Here is a 21,640-nt window from a genome sequence, read left to right as displayed (position 1 = left end):
GGGTTCTTCCTGAGTGCCCTGGAGGTGGGCAGGATAGGGTGAGGATCCCAGCAGTCTGCACTTCTTAACCCAGGTGAGAGATAGAAGAAATGTCCCACAAAGGCTTCCACCTGGACAAGGTAACAAAGAGGAGAGAACAGAAAGATTTGGGAGGCTCTCTCCACAGCAATCAATTCTCTACTATTTGACTCCTCTACCACAGAGGTATAGAAGAGGTATGAGAACAGACACACACACACCCACATCTGTCTGGGAGATGAGTCACTAGGTGGGAATTTGAGGGAGAAATGGAGGGAAGAAACTAAAGGAATTTACTTAGGTCACTACTTTGGTCACTTGTCCATCTGTATTTTTGGAGTAAACACAGTCAAGAGCCTGAATGTGGGAAATAAAAAGCTCTGGAATGTGGCAGTGGGAAGATGGGCACCTTCCCAATCTCTTACCAGAGCAGGGACAATCTGACTATCTCTGCATCCCTCAACCTGCCACTGCCTCACAGCCCTTCCCTTTGCTTAGGTCTTCAAAATCATCATTAATAATAGCCATTAAATTTTAGCAGATGACTTCAGTTGTCAGCAAATTCTTTTCTATATATAATGAATGTTAATCATAATAGAATAAAATATAAATGTTTATTAATAAATCTTAAAATTTGCTCCAGAAGGGGGGAATTGGTGGGTTATTTATATAAAATGACCAAGAGCTGACAACTGGATTTCTCCTGGATCATTTTCAAAACACCATTTGTGTTCAAGAAGGTTCTCTGCCCCCCACAAAGCCTCCCTCCTTTTTTTTTTTTTTTTTACAAAATTTTAAAACAATCTAGAATGTTCTAAAATGAAGTTCTGTGGAGCCCAGAGAAAATATTTTCTGTGTGGTGCAGAACATAAAAAATGAGTTTTCTTTTTACTTCTCCAGGTTGAAGCATGTGTTTTAAAAATGAAATTTCATAATTTTGTTTTTTAAACAATACTGATTGTTAAAAAAACAATAAAGAGAAATTTTTAGGAAGCAGATACACAGCCAGGGAGAAGAGGAGAAAAAACTGAAAAGACCAAGCCAATGCGAAGGCCTTGGGGAGAGGAGGAGGGTGATATGCAGACCCTCCCCGGTAACCAGAGAAAGGTAAACCCTAACCATAAGGCGGTAAGGCCCCTTGTGGGCCCTCAGATTGAAGAGAACAGAGCTGAGGGACAAGACGGTGCGCGCTGTGGCCCCGCGCACAGACAAGCGGAGGGGGAGTTGGTGCGTGCAGAGGTAGGAGGCAGGGTCCAGTAGAACTCCCCGCCCCCCGAGGGAGTGGAGTGGGAGGGGAGAGAGCTCCTTGGTGACGCGGGGCCCTCACGTGACCTGGAGCTGCAGAGCAACGCAGCCTTCCGTGCAGTCGTCAGTCTCGCTTCTGGGTACCGGCTCCCCGCTGTCCTGCGGCTGGCGGGCTGGCAACGGGCGCGAGGAAAGCAGAGCAGGTAAGGGCTCCCGGGCCCGCGCGCGAGGCCAGGGCGGCAGCGGTCCGCCTACTCCCAAAGCCGGCGCAGGGGATCAGCGCAGTGGCATTCTTGGGAACATCGGTAGTGGCCCCCTGGGGTAGGGGTGCTGGGACGGCCGGGAGGGCAGCAGAGCAACCAAGAGCAATTGGAAATCACCCGAGTTCCTACCGGAGAATGGTGAATCTCCGGGGCGGGGTGGGGGGAGGCTATGGGTGAGGGCGGGAGATGCGGATGGGGGGCGGCCAGGGGTGGCCGGGACCCAGAAGGGACCAGGTGTTGGGGGGTCGGCGCCAAGCGCTTCGCAACAGCCCCTGTTCCCTCCACGCCGGCCTTCTGCAGGTCTGCGGGTCTAGGTGTCAAGTGTCGCGGCGGCGCACTCACGGCGAGAATTGGGAGAAGGAGGAGACAGCAAGGATAGGCCCAGGTCGGTGCTGCGGTCAGTGTGGGGGGCGCGTGCAGAGCCCAGTTTGAGACCCCCTTCCAACTATCCCATTACTCGTCCCCCGTCCTCCATTTTGGTGACTGCGGAAGCCTGGGGATGGATCTGTAGGAAAATGGTGGGTTTGTCGGGGGAGGTAGGACAGAGAAGTGGTGGTGGGGGGTCCGGACTTGGAGGCCCCCTAGAGGACGCACAAAGCTTTTCAGGTAGGAAAATGAAATTTTAAAAACCGTTGATATCCAGGGCTTTGAAAGAGGAGTAGTAAGGCCTCTGTCCTCGGTGCTGACCTGTCCACCAAAAACTCAGCCCCTTCTTTTGTCTTTTGTCTCCTAGGAGCAATGGAGTCCAAAGAGGAGCACGCAGTAAAAAATCTCAACATGGAAAATACCGACCAGGAAAATGAAAAAAAAGATGAAAAGGAGCAAGTTGCTAATAAAGGAGAGCCCTTGGCCCTCCCTTTGGAAACTGGTGAATATTGTGTGCCTAGAGTAAATCGTAGGCGGTTCCGTGTTAGGCAGCCCATCCAGCAGTATAGATGGGATGTGATTCAGAGGCTTGAAGAGCCGGGAAGGATGAGAGAAGAGAATGTGGAAAGGATTGGGGAGGAGATGAGACAACTCATGCAAAAGCTGAAGGAAAAGCAGTTCAGTCATAGTTTGAGGGCAGTTAGCACTGACCCCCCTCACCATGACCATCGTGATGAGTTTTGCCTTATGCCTTGAATCCTGGTGTTTTCTCTGAAGTTAATAGGGAGACACCTGCTTTCTAAACTTATGTGTTCATGATATAGCTTTGTTGTAAACCTTTTGATGTAACTCATTTCTAATATGTCTATTATTACTTCGAGTTGAATGTGTTTTTGATCCAATCTGTAAGATTTTGTTAGCAGGAGAACTTTACCTATTGCATGGAAAGATGGTCATTATATTGTGAAACCAATAAAGCAGTCTAAAAAAAGCAACCTCTGTATTTTTATTTCAAATCTTATATTTATGTATTTAGTACATGCAGTGAAAAATGCTGAAATTAAATATACCAAAGGATTAATATAGGGACTCATTTCTGTGAAATGAGTTGATGTGTTTTCTTTCATATTTTCTGTAGTTTTAGAAGAAATGGAAACTATTTCTAATGACCTTGTGAAAGTAGAACGGTCACTTCATAAATACTTGGTATGAAATTTGGATATTTTAGCCAGATGAATAAACCCAGTAATTCTTTATAAAGTGAGGATGAGGACTGTACATGACTGTGAAATAAGATCAGGTGTGTGTGAACTATGTTTACCTATTTTTGCCCTCATCCCCACCTATTAAGCAGGACCCCCTATCCTCAGATTTTCCCTTCAGATATTTAGTAGAGTTTCCAAAGATAGGTCTCACCAGTCCAGCATCCCTCTGCTGGTCAAGCTGAATTCTGCCTGGCAAGAAGTAGGCCCTTAACAAAATACGATTAATAATGATTGAGACAGGAGCTCTGAGTTCTTGTCTCAGTTCAGTCCCTGAATAAAATAAACTTGGATATGCCGTTTCACTTCTCTAGAAGAGATTACTGGCAATTCCTAAAGGAACAATGAATTCATTAATAATGTCTTAAAGTTCTTAAACGTATGCTAATCTGCCATGTATGTGAGAATCATCTGAGGACTTTCTTGAAAATGTAGACTCTTGGGTCGCCTGGGTGGCTCAGTCAGTTAAGCTTTGACTCTTGATTTCAGCTCAGGTCATGATCTCAGGATGGTGAGATTAAGCCCCCCATCAGGCTCCGTGCTCAACAGGGAGTCAGCTTGAGATTTTCTCTCTCCTGCCCCACCCCCACACTCCTGTGCGCTCATTTGTTCTTCCTCTCTCTCTCAAATAAATAAATAAATCTTTAAAAAAAAAGAAAATGTAGCCTCTTGATCCTACCCTAGATGTACTGAATGGGGATCCAGAACTTTAATTTTTAGCAAGCGTTCCTGGTAATTCTGATGCACATTAACGTCTAAAGGTCTCCTATGTGTATACATTTATTGTCTCAATTCTTAAATAGGAACCATAATGAAGAACATAAAGGTGAATATCTGAATTCGGTGGAGAGAAACATTAAAATGCAAAGAGAGAAAATTAAAAAGGCCTTTAGATTTACTACATAAAAATTAAAATTTAAAGTATGTACACTAAAAAATTTACAGTGGTTGTCTCTTATAAGGTATTGGGTGATTTTTTTCTTTGTACTCAAACTACATTTTTCTTGATGAATCTGGATTACTTGTGGTAAAAAGAAATAAGTCAGTAATAGATCCACATCCAATGAACAATTCAGTGAGCTTATAAATGAAGTGCAATGGAGGCACTTAAAAATTCTCATTGGGGGCGCCTGGGTGGCTCAGATGGTTAAGCGTCTGCCTTCGGCTCAAGTCATGATCTCAGGGTCCTGGGCTCAAGTCCCACATCCGGCTCCTTGCTTAGCAAGCAGCCTGCTTCTCCCTCTGCCTGCCACTCCCCCTGCTTGTACGCTCCCTCTCTCTCTCTCTCTCTCTCGCAAATAAATAAAATCTTTTAAAAAATTCTCATTGACAGAACTTAGATATTATAGATTGCAAATTATTCTTGAATATAGTATTCATGGCTTGGTGTAATTGTCTCTCCTATAGAGTGGGCAAAATCACTAGATCTTACTTCTAATCAATAGACTACAACAAAAGCGATGTGATGCCTCTTCTGTGATTGCGTTGCAGAAGATTGTGGCTTTAGTCTTGCTACAAGACTTCCTCTTCCTCCTTCCCCTCCCCTTTGCTGGCTTTGATGAAACAAACTGTCATGTTGGAGAGGCTCATATAGCAAAGAACTGGCAGTATCTCTCAATCAACAACCAGTGAGGAACTGGGACCCTCAATCCAATAGCCTTTGAGGAAGTGAATCGTGCCAAACAACATAGGTAAGTTCGGAAGCAGATCTTTGCCCTTTCAAGCCTTCAGGTAAGACCTTGCCCCTGACCAAAATATTGATATGCACAATTAGCTGTCCTGAGCCAGTAAGAACCAGCTTCAAGCACACCACTGACTCAGAGCCCTCCCTTGTCAAGATAGTTAAAACAGGGACATTACTAGGCAAGGAACATGAAAGATGAGAATGAAAAAAGGAAATGTCTTTTGCAAAGGAGATGGATGAGCATAAAGGAGAGAAAGATAAGAGAAAAAGAGACAGAGGCAGATAGAGTCCTGGCGTATGCAGTATACTTATGACTAAAAGGGACTACAGGATTGTGCGGGTGGGGTGTTATTTTCTTGTACCCAGCTTTTTTTTTATTTAGATTACCTAGTTATCACCCTGGTACTTCAATTTATTGTCCCTAATTCATATCAACTGCATTTCAAAAGTAATTTGAAGCAATGGTTCAGCAAATAATTATAATTTGGCTCAATTTGGGACTCAAGATATTTTTATGTTCTAAATATGCAGAGTACAATATGGTAATAATGAGCCACATGTGGTTATTAAGAACTTGAAATGTGACTAACACAATATGAAATGTGCAAAAGTGTAAAGCATACACAAGATTTTAAACACATGGTACAAAAAAAGAATGTAAAGCATTCACAAGATTATAAACACAAAGTACAAAAAAAGAATAAGGGATTAATAAGTTTTTTATTGATTACATGTTGAGATGAGAGCATTTTGGATATACTATGTTAAATAAAATATATTATTAAAATTAATTTCACCACTTACTTTTTACTTTTAAAAAATGTGTTTACCAGAAAAATTAAAATTAGATATATGGCTTATATTATATTTCTGTTGAACATCACCATTCCAAATCATTTTTAAGATACACCATGTTTTCTAAACTAAAAAATATTATTTTAGAAATTTCTGATAATAAAGATGATACACATTCCTTTCAGAAAGCACAAAGAAATATAAAGAAGAAAACTCTTAAAAAACCATTTTAATCCTACTAAACATTATTAAATATTTATTTTTTTAGTCTCTTTTCTACACAAAACATCCACAAATGGAATCTTGTTCTATAAAAGTTGGATCACACTGTATATACTATTTTGTATGCTGCTTTTTCACTTAACATTTTTAAGATAATCCTTTTCCATTATCCTTAAGGATTATTTGAGATAAAGTTATTTAAATGGATTAACAAATTTAATATAATAACAGAACAGGGAGAAAATATAGATGATTATTTAGTTTAAGCACAATAAAGGCATTTCTCAACATACAACTCTAGGCAGAAATTATGCAGAAAATTACTGATTTTATTACATAAAAAATAAACTTTTATATGGCATAAGTATAATTTAGAAAGACAAATGAAATATTGGAAAAATAATACATAAGAAAGACAAAAAGTGGTTAGGACTTCTAGTACTATGTTGAATAGCAGTGGTGATAGTGGACATCCCTGCCATGTTCCTGACCTTAGGGGAAAAGCTCTCAGTTTTTCCCCATTGAGAATGATATTTGCTGTGGGTTTTTCATAGATGGCTTTTATGATATTGAGGTATGTACCCTCTATCCCTATACTCTGAAGAGTTTTAATCAAGAAAGGATGCTGTACTTGGTCAAATGTTTTTTCTCATAATATGTTCTTATAATTGTTTGTATTTCTTTGGTGTTGGGTGTGATCTCTCCTCTTTCATTCATGATTTTATTTATTTGGGTCCTTTCTCTTTTCTTTTTGATAAGTCTTGCCAGGAGTTTATCAATCTTATTAATTCTTTCAAAGAACAAGCTCCTAGTTTCGTTGATCTGTTCTACTGTTCTTTTGGTTTCTATTTCATTGATTTCTGTTCTGATCTTTATTATTTCTCTTCTCCTGCTGGGTTTAGGCTTTATTTGCTGTTCTTTCTCCAGCTCCTTTAGGTGTAGGGTTAGGTTGTTTCTTGAGAAAGGCTTGTATTGCTATATACTTTCCTCTTAGGACTGCCTTTGCTGCATCCCAAAGATTTTGAGCAGTTGTGTTTTCATTTTCATTTGTTTCCATGAATTTTTAAAATTCTTCTTTAATTTCCTGATCGACCCATTCATTATTTAGTAAGATGTTCTTTAGCCTCCATGTATTTGAGTTCTTTCCGACTTTCCTCTCATGACTGAATTTTAGTTTCAAAGCACTGTGGTCCAAAAATATGCAGGGAATGATCCCAATCTTTTGGTACCATTGAGGCCTGATTTGTGACCTAGGATGTGATCTATTCTGGAGAATGTTCCATGGGCACTAGAGAAGAATGTGTATTCCGCTGCTTTGGGATGGAATGTTCTGAATATATCTGTGAAGTCCATTTGGTCCAGTGTGTTCTTTAAAGTCTATTTCCTTGTTGATCTTTTACTTAGATGATCTGTCCATTTCATTGAGGGGAGTGTTAAAGTCTCCTACTATTATTGTAAGACTGATGAATCACAGACCTGTACCTCTGAAACAAATAATACATTATATGTCAAAAAAAAAAAAGATAGTAGGAAGGGAAAAATGAAGGGGGGGAAATTGGAGGGGGAGACTAACCATGAGAGACTATGGACTCTGAGAAACAAACTGAGGGTTCTAGAGGGGAGGGGGGTGGAGGGATGTGTTAGCCTGGTGATGGGCATTAAAAAGGGCACATATTGAATGGAGCACTGGGTGTTACACACAAACAATGAATCATGGAACACTACATCAAAAAATAAGAAAGAAGAAAGAAAGAAAAAGAAAGAAAGAAAGAATGAAAGAAAGAAAGAAAGAAAAAGAAAGGAAGAAAGGAAAATAAAGGAAGAAAGAAAGAAAAATGAAAGAAAGAAAGAAAGAAAGAAAGAAAGAAAGAAAGAAAGAAAGAAAGAAAGAAAGAAAGAAAGAAAAAGAAAGAAATTCAGGTGAACAATTGGAAGGAATAAAAAAATAAGAAAGAAAAAAAGAAAGACAAAAAGTTAATATTATAACTGTATAGTAAATTGGTTTAAATCAATCAGAGAAGGGCAAACACAGGAAATATTTCAAAGTAACAAATATTTTCAAGTAACAAGTTGGTAAATAATTTTAATAACAGCCAATATTTATTGACCATTATAATCTAAATATTTTGCATGCCTTATTCAATTTCCCTAACCACATAAGTTGCATGCAGATACTGTTGTCAGACCATTTTATATAAAGTTAAGGAGAATGAACCACATACCCAAAGCCATGTGACTATTAAGTTGTGGAGCTGGAATTTGAACACAGTGTGACTTCTGAATCCATGCCATTATTAGTGATTTATACCTAGAAGTAAGGGTTCTTTCATACAGTGAAAACATAAAAAGAGCATGGGCAGTTTCATACAGTAGTGGTGAGAATGAGAACTGGTTCAACTTTTCTGAAAGATAGTTTGAAAATATGTATCAAAAGTCTTAAAACAGTTCTATAGTCTTTAATCAGAAATTCTATGCCGTTGACTACATTCCAGGTGAGAAATCATACAAATGATCTGTATCTGAGCTGTGAAAACATCCAAATGTGCAAGCATGTAAATAGAGATGACCATTGAAAAATGCAGGGGTTAGGGGCGCTGACACCCTGCATAGTCGAAATTCCACATATAACTTTTGACTTCCAAAAACCTAATTTCTAATAGCCTACTGTTGACTGGAAGTCTTACCAAAAACATAAAGTCAATTAACACATATTCTGTATGCTATATAGATATATAATATAATATATATTAGTATAAAAATATATTTTATATTTATATATAGTATTCTTACAATATAGTAAGCTAGAGAAAAGAAAATGTTATTAAGAAAATCATAAGGAAGGACACCTGGGGGGCTCAGTTGGCTAGGCATCTGCCTTCAGCTCGAGACATGATCCTGGATTCCTGGGATTGAGTTCCACGTTGGGTTCCCTGCTCAGCGGGGATCATGCTTCTCCCCGCCCCCAGCTTGTGCTCTCTCTCTCTCTCTCTCTCGCTCTCTCTCTCTCTCAAATAAATAAAATCTCTTAAAAAAAGAAAATCATAAGGAAGAGAAAGATAGATTTACAGTACTGTACTGCAAAAAATCCATCTATAAGTGAACCCACACAATTCAAATCGATGTTGTTCAAGGGTCAATTGTATATGCAATAGCAGGATGTTTATTTTAACATTTTTTAAAAGCCAAAAAAACTGGGTATGACCTTAATACTTATAAATAAGGGAAAGATAAATACATAAGATGCATTAATACTTTGGAAACCTATCCGGCCATTATAAATAATAGAGTAGTCCTGAATAGAAAGAAATGGAAAATTCTCTAATATTGTTAATTATTTTGGGTAGGGAATATCAGCTGTATGTACAGAATAATTGACTAAAGCTTGTTTAAATATTAAGGAAATTTATGATCTCACATGATAGCAGAAAGAGAAGAAATAGGTAAAACGGGCTTCAGGCTGATTGATTCAGGATGTCACCAAGGACCCAGGTTTCTTCCATCTCTGGTTAACTTCTACCATGCCTAGTGTCAGCTTCATCATAAGGCTTACCCCTAATGAAACAAGATGGCTGTTGTGGTGATTGAGGATACATTCTTTTCTGGTTTTGTCTCTCAGGAGAGAAAGGAAAACCTCTCTCCCAACCATGGAATATAAGACCTTCTCTTCAATCTAACTGGGCCATTTTAAGATCATTAGTCATCTTCAACCAGTAACAATCCTCAGAGAAATTCCAAATCCTGAAAGGTTCAGAATTATTAGGGCCTGCCTCCTGAAGGTATCAGTAAGGAGAGGTGGGGTGTACATTTAGATGTTCGGAGTTTTGTTAAGAGAAGAAAGGAGAAGCTGATGTTGGGTAAGCATACACTATACTGGGAGCCTCGGAAACAGGAATGGCCCAGGATACTCTCTGTACCTGCAATAGGTCCTGAGTGGGAGATCAACAGCTGGAACATGTACTGAATAACCTTTGGAAGAACAGGCAGGGTATTAAAAAAAAAAAAAACTAAAGTAGTCCAGAAAATGCTAATATTCAGAGGGAAGAAAGAGTGAGAATGAGAACAAGAGCAAGAATAATGAATATGACTCACAGAATTTCCCCAAGTTATAGAAACCTGAGGGATTCCTGGAGCCCTGGGATTAAAAATCAAAAGAAAGGGCAGTTTCTCCAGTTTAGTAAGACCATTCCCTAGGGTTAAGTGGAAGTCATGTAGGTCTGTGCCCAGAGATGCCCAAGAAACCAGTTAATGAGGAACAGAACCATGTGGAGAGGATTCCAGGAAAATAATTTTTAACAAAATTTCCACTTTTGTCACATTAATAATACCTCCCTTCACAGATTCTTGTCCTGCTTCATGGACCAGTGCCAGATGTGCTGGGCACATCCCTTCTTCCAAAAGTAGATTGAAAATCAGCCTTGAATATTATTGAATAACATCTCTGAAAAGCAAACACTTAAGTTGTTTTAGCTTTGAATCTACTGGGGTTTGCGGAGATTTCAACGGGGCACTGTTTGCACACTTAGCAGGCTCATGACCTCTACCCCAGCCAAGCTACTCTCTCTCCCTCACCAGCCCTTTCCAGAACTTCTCTTCATCCTTCCCATATTTCAAGGTTCAACCTAGATCCTTCTTCCTCATGACAGCTTCCCTGGCTCTATGAGTACCACCCTTTTCTTATTCTTATTAGGCTGACAGAACTTCAGAGTTTTTAAATTTCTTTTTTCCCAGAAGTTGTTATGTGCAATAGTGGACCTTCCCAGGCACCTCATGTTCTGCTTTCCCTGTGATGTCTTGGATTATGTTTTATAATTGTTTTGTATCTTTCACAAATTGACTGAGTGATCAGTGAACTGTCTCTTTGTTTCTCCTCTTGTCCTTTTCCAATCCAGTCTCTGCCTAGCAATCTATTATTTTTTTTAAAGATTTATTTTTTTATTTATTTGAGTGGGGGGCAGAGGAAGAGGGAGAGAGAGAATCGCAAGCAGACTCCCCACTGAGTGCAGAGCCCAACACAGGGTTCAATCCTACGACCCTGAGATCCTGACCTGAGCCAAAATCAAGAGTTGGATGCTTAACCAACTAAGCCACCCAGGTACCTCATCCAAGTAGTATTTTTTTTTCATTATGTTTAGTTAAACAACACATAGTACATCATAAGTTTTTGTTGTAGTGTTCAATGATTCATTACTTGTGTATAACACCCTATAACAACAAGTGCTCATCCCAACATATGCTCTCCTTAATACCAAGTAGTATTTTATTTATTTATTTTTTTTTTTTTTTTAGGTTGGGACCTAAATGTTTTCTTTAAATGTTTTTTTTTCTGCAGTTTTTACTTTTATTATGTTATGTTAGTCACCATACAATACATCATTAGTTTTTGATGTAGTGATCCACGATCCATTCTTTTCGTATAACACCCAGTGCTCCATGCAGTACGTGCCCTCCTTAATACCCATCACCGGACTAACCAATCCCCCCTCCCCTCTAAAACGCTGTTTGTTTCTCAGAGTCCATAGTCTCTCATGGTTCATCTCTCCTCTGATTCCCCCCGCCCATTTTTCCCTTCCTTCTCCTAATGTCCTCCATGCTATTCCTTATGTTCCACAAATAAGTGAAACCATATGATAATTGCCTTTCTCTGCTTGACTTATTTCACTTAGCATAATCTCCTCCAGTCCCATCCATGTTGATGTAAAAGTTGGGGATTCATCTTTTCTGATGGCTGAGTAATATTCCACTGTATATATGGACCACATCATCTTTATCCATTCATCTGTTAAAGGGCATCTCGGCTCTTTCCACAGTTTGGGTATTGCGGACGTTGCTGCTATGAACATTGGGGTGCATATGGCCCTTCTTTTCACTACATCTGTGTCTATGGGGTAAATACACAGGAGTGCAATTACTGGGTCATAGGGTAGCTCTGTTTTTAAATTTTTGAGGAACCTACACACTGTTTTCCAAAGTGGCTGTACCAACTCGCATTCCCACCAACAGTGTAAGAGGGTTCCCCTTTCTCCACAACCTCTCCAACATTTGTTGTTTCTTTCCCTGTCCATTTTTGCCATTCTAACTGGTGTAAGGTGGTATCTCAGTGTGCTTTTGATTTGGATTTCCCTGACGGCTAATGATGATGAACATTTTTTCATGTGTCTGTTAGCCATTTGTCTGTCTTTTTCAGAGAAGTGTCTGTTCATCTCTTCTGCCCAGTTTTTGACTTGATTATTTGTTTTTTGGGTGTTGAGTTTGAGACGTTCTTTATAGATCTTGGATACCAGCCCTTTATCTGTAGTGTCATTTGCAAATATCTTCTCCCATTCTGTGGGTTGCCTCTTTGTTTTGCTGACTGTTTCCTTTGCTGTGCAGAAGCTTTTTATCTTGATGAAGTCCCAAAAGTTCATTTTTGCTTTTGTTTCACTAGCTTTTGGAGATGTATCCTGAAAGAAGTTGCTGTGGCCAATGTCAAAGAGGTTGCTGCCTATGTTCTCCTCTAGGATTTTGATGGATTCCTGTCTCACATTGAGGTCCTTCATCCACTTTGAGTTTATATTTGTGAGTGGTGTTACAGAATGGTTGAGTTTCATTCTTCTGCATGTGGCTGTCCAATTTTCCCAGCACCATTTATTGAAGAGACTGTCTTTTTTCCATTGCATGTTTTTTCCTGCTTTGTCAAAGATTATTTGACCATAGAGTTGAGGGTCCATATCTGGGTTCTCTATTCTGTTCCATTGGTCTTTATGTCTGTTTTCGTGCCAGTACCATGCTGTCTTGGTGATCACAGCTTTGTAATATAGCTTGAAATCGGGCAACGTGATGCCCCCAGCTTTGTTTTTCTTTTTCAACATTTCCTTGGCGATTCGGGGTCTTTTCTGATTCCATACAAATTTTGGGATTGTTTGTTCCAGCACTTTGAAAAATGTCATTGGGATTTTGATCGGGATGGCATTGAAGGTATAGATTGCTCTGGGTAGCATAGACATTTTAACAATGTTTATTCTTCCGATCCATGAGCATGGAATATTTTTCCATCTTTTTGGGTCTTCTTCAATTTCTTTCATGAGTGTTTTGTAGTTCCTAGAGTATAGATCCTTTACCTCTTTGGTTAGGTTTATTCCGAGGTATCTTATGGTTTTTGGTGCTATTGTGAATGGAATCGTTTCTTTAAATTCTCTTTCTACAGTTGCGCTGTTAGTGTATAAGGAAGCAACTGATTTCTGTGCATTGATTTTGTATCCTGCCACACTAATGAATTGCTGGATGAGTTCTAGTAATTTGGGGGTGGAGTCTTTTGGGTTTTCCACATAAAGTATCATGTCATCTGCGAAAAGAGAGAGTTTGACTTCTTCTTTGCCAATTTGAATACCTTTTATTTCTTTTTGTTGTCCGATTGCTGTTGCTAGGACTTCTAGTACTATGTTGAACAACAGTGGTGAGAGTGGGCATCCTTGACGTGTTCCTGATCTTAAGGGAAAGGCTCTCAGCTTTTCCCCATTGAGGATAATAGTCGCTGTGGGTTTTTCATAGATGGATTTTATGAGCTTGAGGAATGTTCCCTCAATCCCTATACTCTGGAGAGTTTTAATCAGGAAAGGATGTTGTATTTTGTCAAATGCTTTTTCTGCAACAATTGAGAGGACCATATGGTTCTTCTCACTCCTCTTATTAATGTGTTCTATCACATTGATTGATTTGCGAATGTTGAACCACCCTTGCATCCCGGGGATAAATCCCACTTGGTCGTGGTGGATGATCCTTTTAATGTACTGTTGGATCCTATTAGCTAGGATTTTGTTGAGGATTCTGGAATCCATATTCATCAGGGATATTGGTCTGAAATTCTCGTTTTTGATGGGGTCTTTGCCTGGTTTGGGGATTAAGACAATGCTGGCCTCATAGAATGAGTTTGGAAGTTTTCCTTCTGTTTCTATTTTTTGAAACAGCTTCAGTAGAATAGGTATTATTTCTTCTTTGAATGATTGGTAGAATTCCCCAGGGAATCCATTAGGCCCTGGAATCTTGTTTTTTGGGAGGTTTTTGATCACTGCTTCAATCTCCTTACTGGTTATTGGCCTATTCAGTTGTCAATTTCTTCCTGTTTCAGTCTTGGCAGCTTATAGGTTTCCAGGAAGGCCTCCATTTCATCCAGATTGCTCAGTTTATTGGCATATAGTTGTTGATAATAATTTCTAATAATTGTTTCTATTTCCTTGGTGTTAGTCGTGATCTCTCCCCTTTCATTCATAATTTTATTGATTTGGGTCCTTTCTCTCTTCTTCTGGATAAGTCTGGCCAGTGGTTTATCGATCTTATTAATTCTTTCAAAGAACCAACTTCTAGTTTTGTTGATCTGATCTACTATGTTTCTGGTTTCTAATTTATTGATTTCTGCTCTAATTTTAATTATTTCTCTTCTAATGCATGGCTTAGGTGTCGTTTGTTGCTTTTTCTCTAGTTCTTTAAGGTGTAGAGTTAGTTGGTGAATTCGGGATTTTTCTATTTTTTTGAGTGAGGCTTGGATGGCTATGTATTTCCCTCTTAGGACCGCCTTTGCAGTATCCCATAGGTTTTGGACCAATGTGTTTTCGTTCTCATTGATTTCCATGAATTGTTTAAGTTCTTCTTTGATTTCTTGGTTGACCCAAACATTCTTGAGCAGAGTGGTCTTTAGCTTCCAAGTGTTTGAATTTCTGCCAAATTTTTTTCTTGTGATTGAGTTCCAGTTTTAGAGCATTGTGGTCTGAGAATATGCAGGGAATAATCTCAATCTTTTGGTATTGGTTGAGACCTGATTTGTGACCCAGTATATGGTGTATTCTGGAGAAAGTTCCATGTGCGCTCGAGAAGAATGAGTATTCTGTTGTTTTAGGGTGGAATGTTCTGTAAATATCTATGAGGTCCATCTGGTCCAGTGTATCATTCAAAGCTCTTGTTTCCTTGTTGATTTTCTGCTTAGATGGTCTGTCTATTGCTGAGAGTGGAGTATTGAGGTCTCCTACAATTAACGTATTGTTATCAATATGACTCTTTATTTTGGTTAACAGTTGGCTTATGTAGATGGCTGCTCCCATGTTGGGGGCATAGATATTTACAGTTGTTAGATCTTCTTGTTGGATAGACCCTTTAAGAATGATATAGTGTCCTTCCGTGTCTCTTATTACAGTCTTTAGTTTAAAATCTAATTTGTCTGATATAAGAATTGCTACCCCAGCTTTCTTTTGACATCCGCTGGCATGGAAGATAGATATCCATCCCTTCACTTTCAGTCTGGATGTATCTTTAGGTTCAAAATGAGTCTCTTGTAGACAACATATAGATGGGTCCTGTCTTTTTATCCAATCTGCAACCCTGTGCCGTTTTATGGGAGCGTTTAGGCCATTCACGTTGAGAGTGATTATTGAAAGATATGAATTAATTGTCATCATGTTGCCTGTGAAGAAGTAGTTTTTGTAGATTGTCCCTGTAAATTTCTGTTGTAGATCACTCTTGGGGTCTTTCTCCTTTTATAGAAGCCCCCTTAATATTTCTTGCAGGGCCGGCTTAGTGGTCACATATTCTTTCAACTTCTGCCTGTCGTGGAAGCTCTGCATCTCTCCATCCATTCTAAATGAAAGCCTTGCCGGATAAAGTATTCTTGGCTGCATGTTCTTCTCATTTAGTACCCTGAATATGTCTTGCCAGGCCTTTCTGGTTTGCCAGGTCTCTGTGGATAGGTCTGACGTTATTCTGATGTTCCTCCCTCTGTACATAAGGAATCTCTTCCCCCTAACTGCCCTTAAGATGGTTTCCTTGGTTCTAAGATTTGTAAGTTTTACTATTACATGCTGGGTTGTTGGCCTGTTTTCCTTGATCTTAGGAGGGGTCCTCTCTGCCTCTAGGACTCGAATGTTTGTTTCATTCCCCAGATTAGGGAAGTTCTCAGCTACAATTTGCTCAAATACATCTTCTAGCCCTCTCTCTCTCTCTCCACTCCCTCCAGGATTCCAATGATTCTGACATGGGACCACCTCATGGTGTCACTTATTTCTCTGATTCTATTTTCATGGATCCTGAGTTGTTTTTCCCTGGCCTCCTCTTTTCCCTTTTTATCTATTATACTGTCTTCCAGATCGCTTATTCTCTCTTCTGTCTCAGTTACCCTAGCTGTTAGATTATCTAGATTGGATTGGATCTCATTGATAGCATTTTTAAGTTCTGCCAATTCACTTTTTTTTCTGCCTTTAGAGACTCTATGTTGCCATTAATTGATTTCTCCATTCTAGCCATTGTCTTCACAATTGCTAGCCTGAATTCCATTTCCAACATCTTGGTTATATCTGCATCCATTTGTAAATCTGCAACATAAGTCATAATCTCTGAGTCTTTTCTGTTTTGGGGGCTCCTCCTCTTAGTCATTCTGTTGATGGGTGTTTGAGGGAATGTATAGAGTCAAAGTTATTGACCAGAACCCAAGCAAGATGCACCTGTTTTATTGGGACATTAGGGTTGCTGGCCTCTTGTTTTCCCAGCCTGTCTTCTGCGGGAGGGGCCTGCCGCGCTGTTACTCAGGCAACCTTGTTTGGGCGGAGTTGCCCTGCGCCCCTGTGGCGGGGGATGGGCTCAGTGGGAATCAGTCTTTGGGGCTTTTGTTCTCTGGTGCCTTTCCCTGACGGCTTTCCGCATCTCTTCCGCGAGTCAGAGCAGAAGAGACCGTTTCCAACCTTCTGCCTCAGAGCAGAGAGACCGCAGTCTGTTCTTCAGTGAGCTCTCCAGGCCACACTGTCTCCATTTCTGTCCGTGCTGCTATAAACTGCAGCATCCTGGGTTGTGCGCCCCTCCGCAGCGCTCCCAGTCCTGTCTCCAGGTCAGGGCACGTCTCTGCCCTTTGTGCTTCTAAAACCGCCAGCCGCTCCCAATTCGCGCACGCACTACTCCGCCACTTGGGGTTTCCACCCCCAGGGGTTGCAGTTCACCGGCGCGACCCTGGCGCACCAGGTTTCCGTCTCGGAGGCTGCAGTTCGCGTGCACGCGACCGTCGCACCGGTTTCTGTCCGGGGGGCCTGCGGTTTGCGTGCACACGACCCCACTGGTCTGGTTTTCCACCCCAGGGGCTGCCCTAAAGTTCTTTCCCCACGCTACCGGTCTGCGAGTCTGTGCCCCGTCCTCAGCGCGCAAGGCTGTCACTCACCGTTGGTGTAGGATCCCCACGTCCAGGCACCCTCCCGCCTCCGTTTATCCTCCGATATCTGCCCGCAGAATCACGGCTCTCCACTTCGTACCTCAAAACCAACTGCCTGCGATATTCTGTTTATTGAGATCCAGATCTTCTTACATCTCAGGCTGGTTTCGTGGGTGCTCAGAGTGGTCTGGTAGATATCCAGCTCAATTCCGGGGACCAGCTGAAATAGGGTCCCCTACTTCTCCGCCATCTTCCCCCCTCCTCCCAAGTAGTATTTTAAAGGAGAATTAGAACATGCTCTTCCCCTCAATTATATCCCTTAAATGCCTCCATTGCATTTAAATACTTAAAACAAAACAAATCTTGGGGGAGGCGGAGCAAGATGGCAGAGGAGTAGGAGACCTGGATTTCGTCTCCCCTCAGGAATTCAGCTGGATAGGGATCAAACCATTCTGAACACCTACAAACCCAACAGGAGATCGAAGAAAGGAATAGCAACAACTCTCTGAACAGAAAAGCGACCACTTTCTGGAAGGTAGGACGTGCGGAGAAGTGAATCCGAGGCGATATTCGGGAGGATAGATGGCAGGGGAGGGGCCTCCGTCGGCCGCTTCTGGCAAGTGATAGAGACGCGGAGCACAAAATCGGAACTTTTAAAAGTCTGCTCCGCCGAGGGACGTCACTCTGGTGGCTAAGTGGGGGTTGGAACCCTCCGGGACAGTGTGGTCTCGGGACCCTCGGGGTCACAGAAAGACCGGGGGTGCCTGAGTGTGGCAGAGCTCCCAGGTAATGGAGCAGGGAAGCCGGCTGCAGAGGCGGAGCCCAGGCGCGGGCTCTCAGCTCGGGGTTGCCATAAACTGTGATCCGCGGCACAGTCGGGCCCCTGCTCCTCCAGCAGGGACCCAACAAGCGGCAGATCCAGGGAGACTCCCCTTCCTCCCCCGGGAGGAGCCGCACGGGAGTGCACCTCAGGGATCTGCTGGGTTTGGAGACTCCACCCGGGGTCGGGTGCCAGAGATAGAAACGCGCAGTCACAGGCCAGGTGAGCACAGAGTGCGGCCGGAGACCGGGGAGATGGGAGTGACTGACGGCTTTTCTCTGGGGGCGCACTGAGGAGAGGGGCCCGAGTTCTCGGCTCCTCCAAGGTGGAGATTGGGAGGCCGCCATTTTCACTCTCCACCTCCAAAGCTGTACGGAAAGCTTGCAGGGAACAAAAGCCCCAGAGAGCAAACCCGAGCAGATTACTTAGCCAGGAGGGGGCAAGGGCGGGGCAATTCCGCCTCCGGCAGAGACATTTGGAAACCACAGCAACAGGCCCCTCCCCAGAAGATCAGCGAGAACAGCCAGCCAAGACCAAGTTTACCGATCAAGGAGAATTGCAGAACTCCAGCGCTAGGGGAATACTTCACACAGAATTCATGGCTTTTTTATCATGATTCTTTAGTCTTTCAAAGTTAATTTTTTTTAACTGTGTTTTTTCTTTTTTTTTCTTTTTGAATTTTTCTTTTTCCCTTTTTCAACCAACATCTTATCAATCCCTTTTTTTTAAAAAAAAAATTTTATTTTTCATTTTTAGAGTCATATTCTATCCCTTCATAGTAGTTACCCGTATTTTTGGCTTATATATATAAGTTGTTCTCTCTTTAAAATTTTGAGATAGTTTCTTCTAACAGATTAAAATATACCCTAAATCTCTAGTATATGGTGTTTTCTATTCCCCTGCCTGATCACATCCTCTCCCTTTTTTTTTTCTTTTTTCTTTTTTTAAATCCTCTTCTTTCTTTTTTCAAACAACTTCTTATCAATTCCTTTTATAAATTTTTTTATAATTTCCATCTTTACAGTCATATTCCATCCCTTCATCATATCAACCCTTATTTTTGTACATATATAAGTTTTTCTTTCTTTAAATTTTGGGAGGCACTTTCTTCTAAAAGACCAAAATACACCCCAAATCTAGTGTGTGGCACTGATCTATATACCAGCCTGATCATATTTGATCACATTCTGGTTTTTGTTGTTGTTGTTGTTTTGTTTGTTTTTGTTTTTATCTTTATCTTTTTCTTTTTTTTCTTTTTCTTTTTTTCTCTCTTTCCCTTTCTTTTCCCACTGCTTCAGGTCTTTTCTAATTTGTTTAGAGTATATTTTCTGGGGACGTTGTTACTCTGCTAGCATTTTGTTCTCTCATTAATCTCATTAATGGACACTCCTCTGCACAAAATGACAAGACGGAAAAAATCACCTCAACAAAAAGAACAAGAGGTAGTACCGACTGCCAGGGACCTACTCAATATGGACATTAGTACGATGTCAGATCTAGAGTTCAGAATCATCACTTTAAAGATACTAGCTGGGCTTGAAAAAAATATGGAAGTTATTAGAGAAACCCTTTCTGGAGAAGTAAAAGAACTAAAATCCAACCAAGTAGAAATCAAAAAGGCTATTAATGAGGTGCAATCAAAAATGGGGGCGCTAACTGCTAGAATAAATGAGGCAGAAGAGAGAATCAGTAATATAGAAGATGAAATGATGGAAAATAAAGAAGCTGAGAAAAAGAGAGATAAACAACTACTGGATCACGAGGGCAGAATTCGAGAGATAAGCGATACCATAAGACGAAACAACATTAGAATAATTGGGATCCCAGAAGAAGAAGAAAGAGAGAGAGGGGCAGAAGGTATAATGCAGCAAATTATATCAGAGAACTTCCCTAAATTGGGGAAGGAAACAGGCATGAAAATCCAGGAAGCACAGAGAACCCCTCTCAAAATCAATAAAAATAGGTCAACACCCCAACATCTAATAGTAAAACTTACGAGTCTCATAGACAAAGAGAAAATCCTGAAAGCAGCTCGGGAGAAGAGATATGTAACCTACAAGGGTAGAAACATTAGACTGGCAACAGACCTATCCACAGAGACCTGGCAGGTCAGAAAGGACTGGCAGGATATATTCAGAGCACTAAATGAAAAAAATATGCAGCCAAGAATACTCTATCCAGCTAGGCTGTCATTGAAAATTGAAGGAGAGATAAAAAGCTTCCAGGACAGGGCGCCTGGGTGGCTCAGTTGGTTAAGCGACTGCCTTCGGCTCGGGTCATGATCCCGGAGTCCCTGGATCGAGTCCCGCATCGGGCTCCCTGCTCGGCAGGGAGTCTGCTTCTCCCTCTGACCCTCCCCCCTCTCATGTGCTCTCTCTCTCATTCTCTCTCTCTCAAATAAATAAATAAAAAATCTTTAAAAAAAAAAAAAAAAAAGCTTCCAGGACAAACAAAAACTAAAGGAATTTGCAAACACAAAACCAGCCCTACAGGAAATCTTGAAAGGGGTCCTCTAAGCAAAGAGAGAGCCTAAAAGCAACATAGACCAGAAAGGAACACAGACAATATATGGTAACAGTCACCTTACAGGCAATACAATGGCACTAAATTCATATCTTTCAATAGTTACCCTGAATGTAAATGGGCTCAATGCCCCAATCAAAAGACACAGGCTATCAGACTGGATTAAAAAACAAGACCCATTGATAAGCTGTCTGCAAGAGACTCATTTTAGAACCAAAGACACCCCCAGATTGAAAGTGAGGGGGTGAAAAACCATTTACCATGCTAATGGACACCAAAAGAAAGCTGGGGTGGCAATCCTTATATCAGACAAATTAGATTTTAAACCAAAGACTGTAATAAGAGATGAGGAAGGACATTATATCCTACTTAAAGGATCTATCCAACAAGAAGATCTAACAATTGTAAATATCTATGCCCCTAACATGGGAGCAGCCAATTTTATAAGGCAATTAATAACAAAAGCAAAGAAACACATCGACAACAATACAATAATAGTGGGGGACTTTAACACCCCCCTCACTGAAATGGACAGATCGTTTAAGCAAAAGATCAAAAAGGAAATAAAGACTTTAAATGACACACTGGACCAAATGGACTTCACAGACACATTCAGAACATTCCACCCCAAAGCAACGGAATACACATTCTTCTCTACTGCCCATGGAACATTCTCCAGAATAGATCACATCCTAGGTCATAAATCAGGTCTCAACCGGTACCAAAAGATTGGGATCATTCCCTGCCTATTTTCAGACCACAATGCTTTGAAACTAGAACTCAATCACAAGAGGAAAGTCGGAAAGAACTCAAATACATGGAGGCTAAAGAGCATCCTACTGAAGAATGAATGGGTCAACCAGGAAATTAAAGAAGAATTAAAAAAATACATGGAAACCAATGAAAATGAAAACACAACTATTCAAAATCTTTGGGATGCAGCAAAGGCAGTCCTAAGAGGAAAGTATATAGCAATACAAGCCTTTCTCAAGAAACAAGAAAGGTCTCAAGTACACAACCTAACCCTACACCTAAAGGAGCTGGAGAAAGAACAGCAAATAAAGCCTAAACCCAGCAGGAGAAGAGAAATAATAAAGATCAGAGCAGAAATCAATGAAATAGAAACTAAAAGAACAGTAGAACAGATCAACAAAACTAGGAGCTGGTTCTTTGAAAGAATTAACAAGATTGATAAACCCCTGGCCAGACTTATCAAAAAGAAAAGAGAAATGACCCAAATCAACAAAATCATGAATGAAAGAGGAGAGATCACAACCAACACCA

The 21,640-nt window shown here is 40.8% G+C and overlaps 1 protein-coding gene across 2 annotated transcripts; it reads left to right on the top strand.

The window, feature by feature from the left end:
* Window positions 1–1,418: 1,418 nt before the first annotated feature.
* Window positions 1,419–2,881, top strand: LOC110579188 (protein BEX1-like). Of its 2 annotated transcripts, XM_021688728.1 has the most exons (3): window positions 1,423–1,466; window positions 1,827–1,911; window positions 2,260–2,881. In XM_021688728.1, exon 3 carries the CDS (start codon window positions 2,265–2,267, stop codon window positions 2,646–2,648), a length of 384 nt encoding a protein of 127 aa, XP_021544403.1. In that variant the 5' UTR covers window positions 1,423–1,466; window positions 1,827–1,911; window positions 2,260–2,264; the 3' UTR covers window positions 2,649–2,881. The 2 variants fall into 2 exon arrangements, with proteins under 2 accessions (XP_021544411.1, XP_021544403.1); XM_021688736.1 differs by lacking the exon at window positions 1,827–1,911 and having other exon boundaries at window positions 1,419–1,466.
* The last annotated feature ends 18,759 nt before the right edge of the window (window positions 2,882–21,640 follow it).

Source organism: Neomonachus schauinslandi, chromosome X (assembly GCF_002201575.2).
Source record: "Neomonachus schauinslandi chromosome X, ASM220157v2, whole genome shotgun sequence".
NCBI classification, from domain to species: Eukaryota; Metazoa; Chordata; class Mammalia; order Carnivora; family Phocidae; genus Neomonachus; species Neomonachus schauinslandi.
This window is presented reverse-complemented; position numbering and strand designations above follow the sequence as displayed.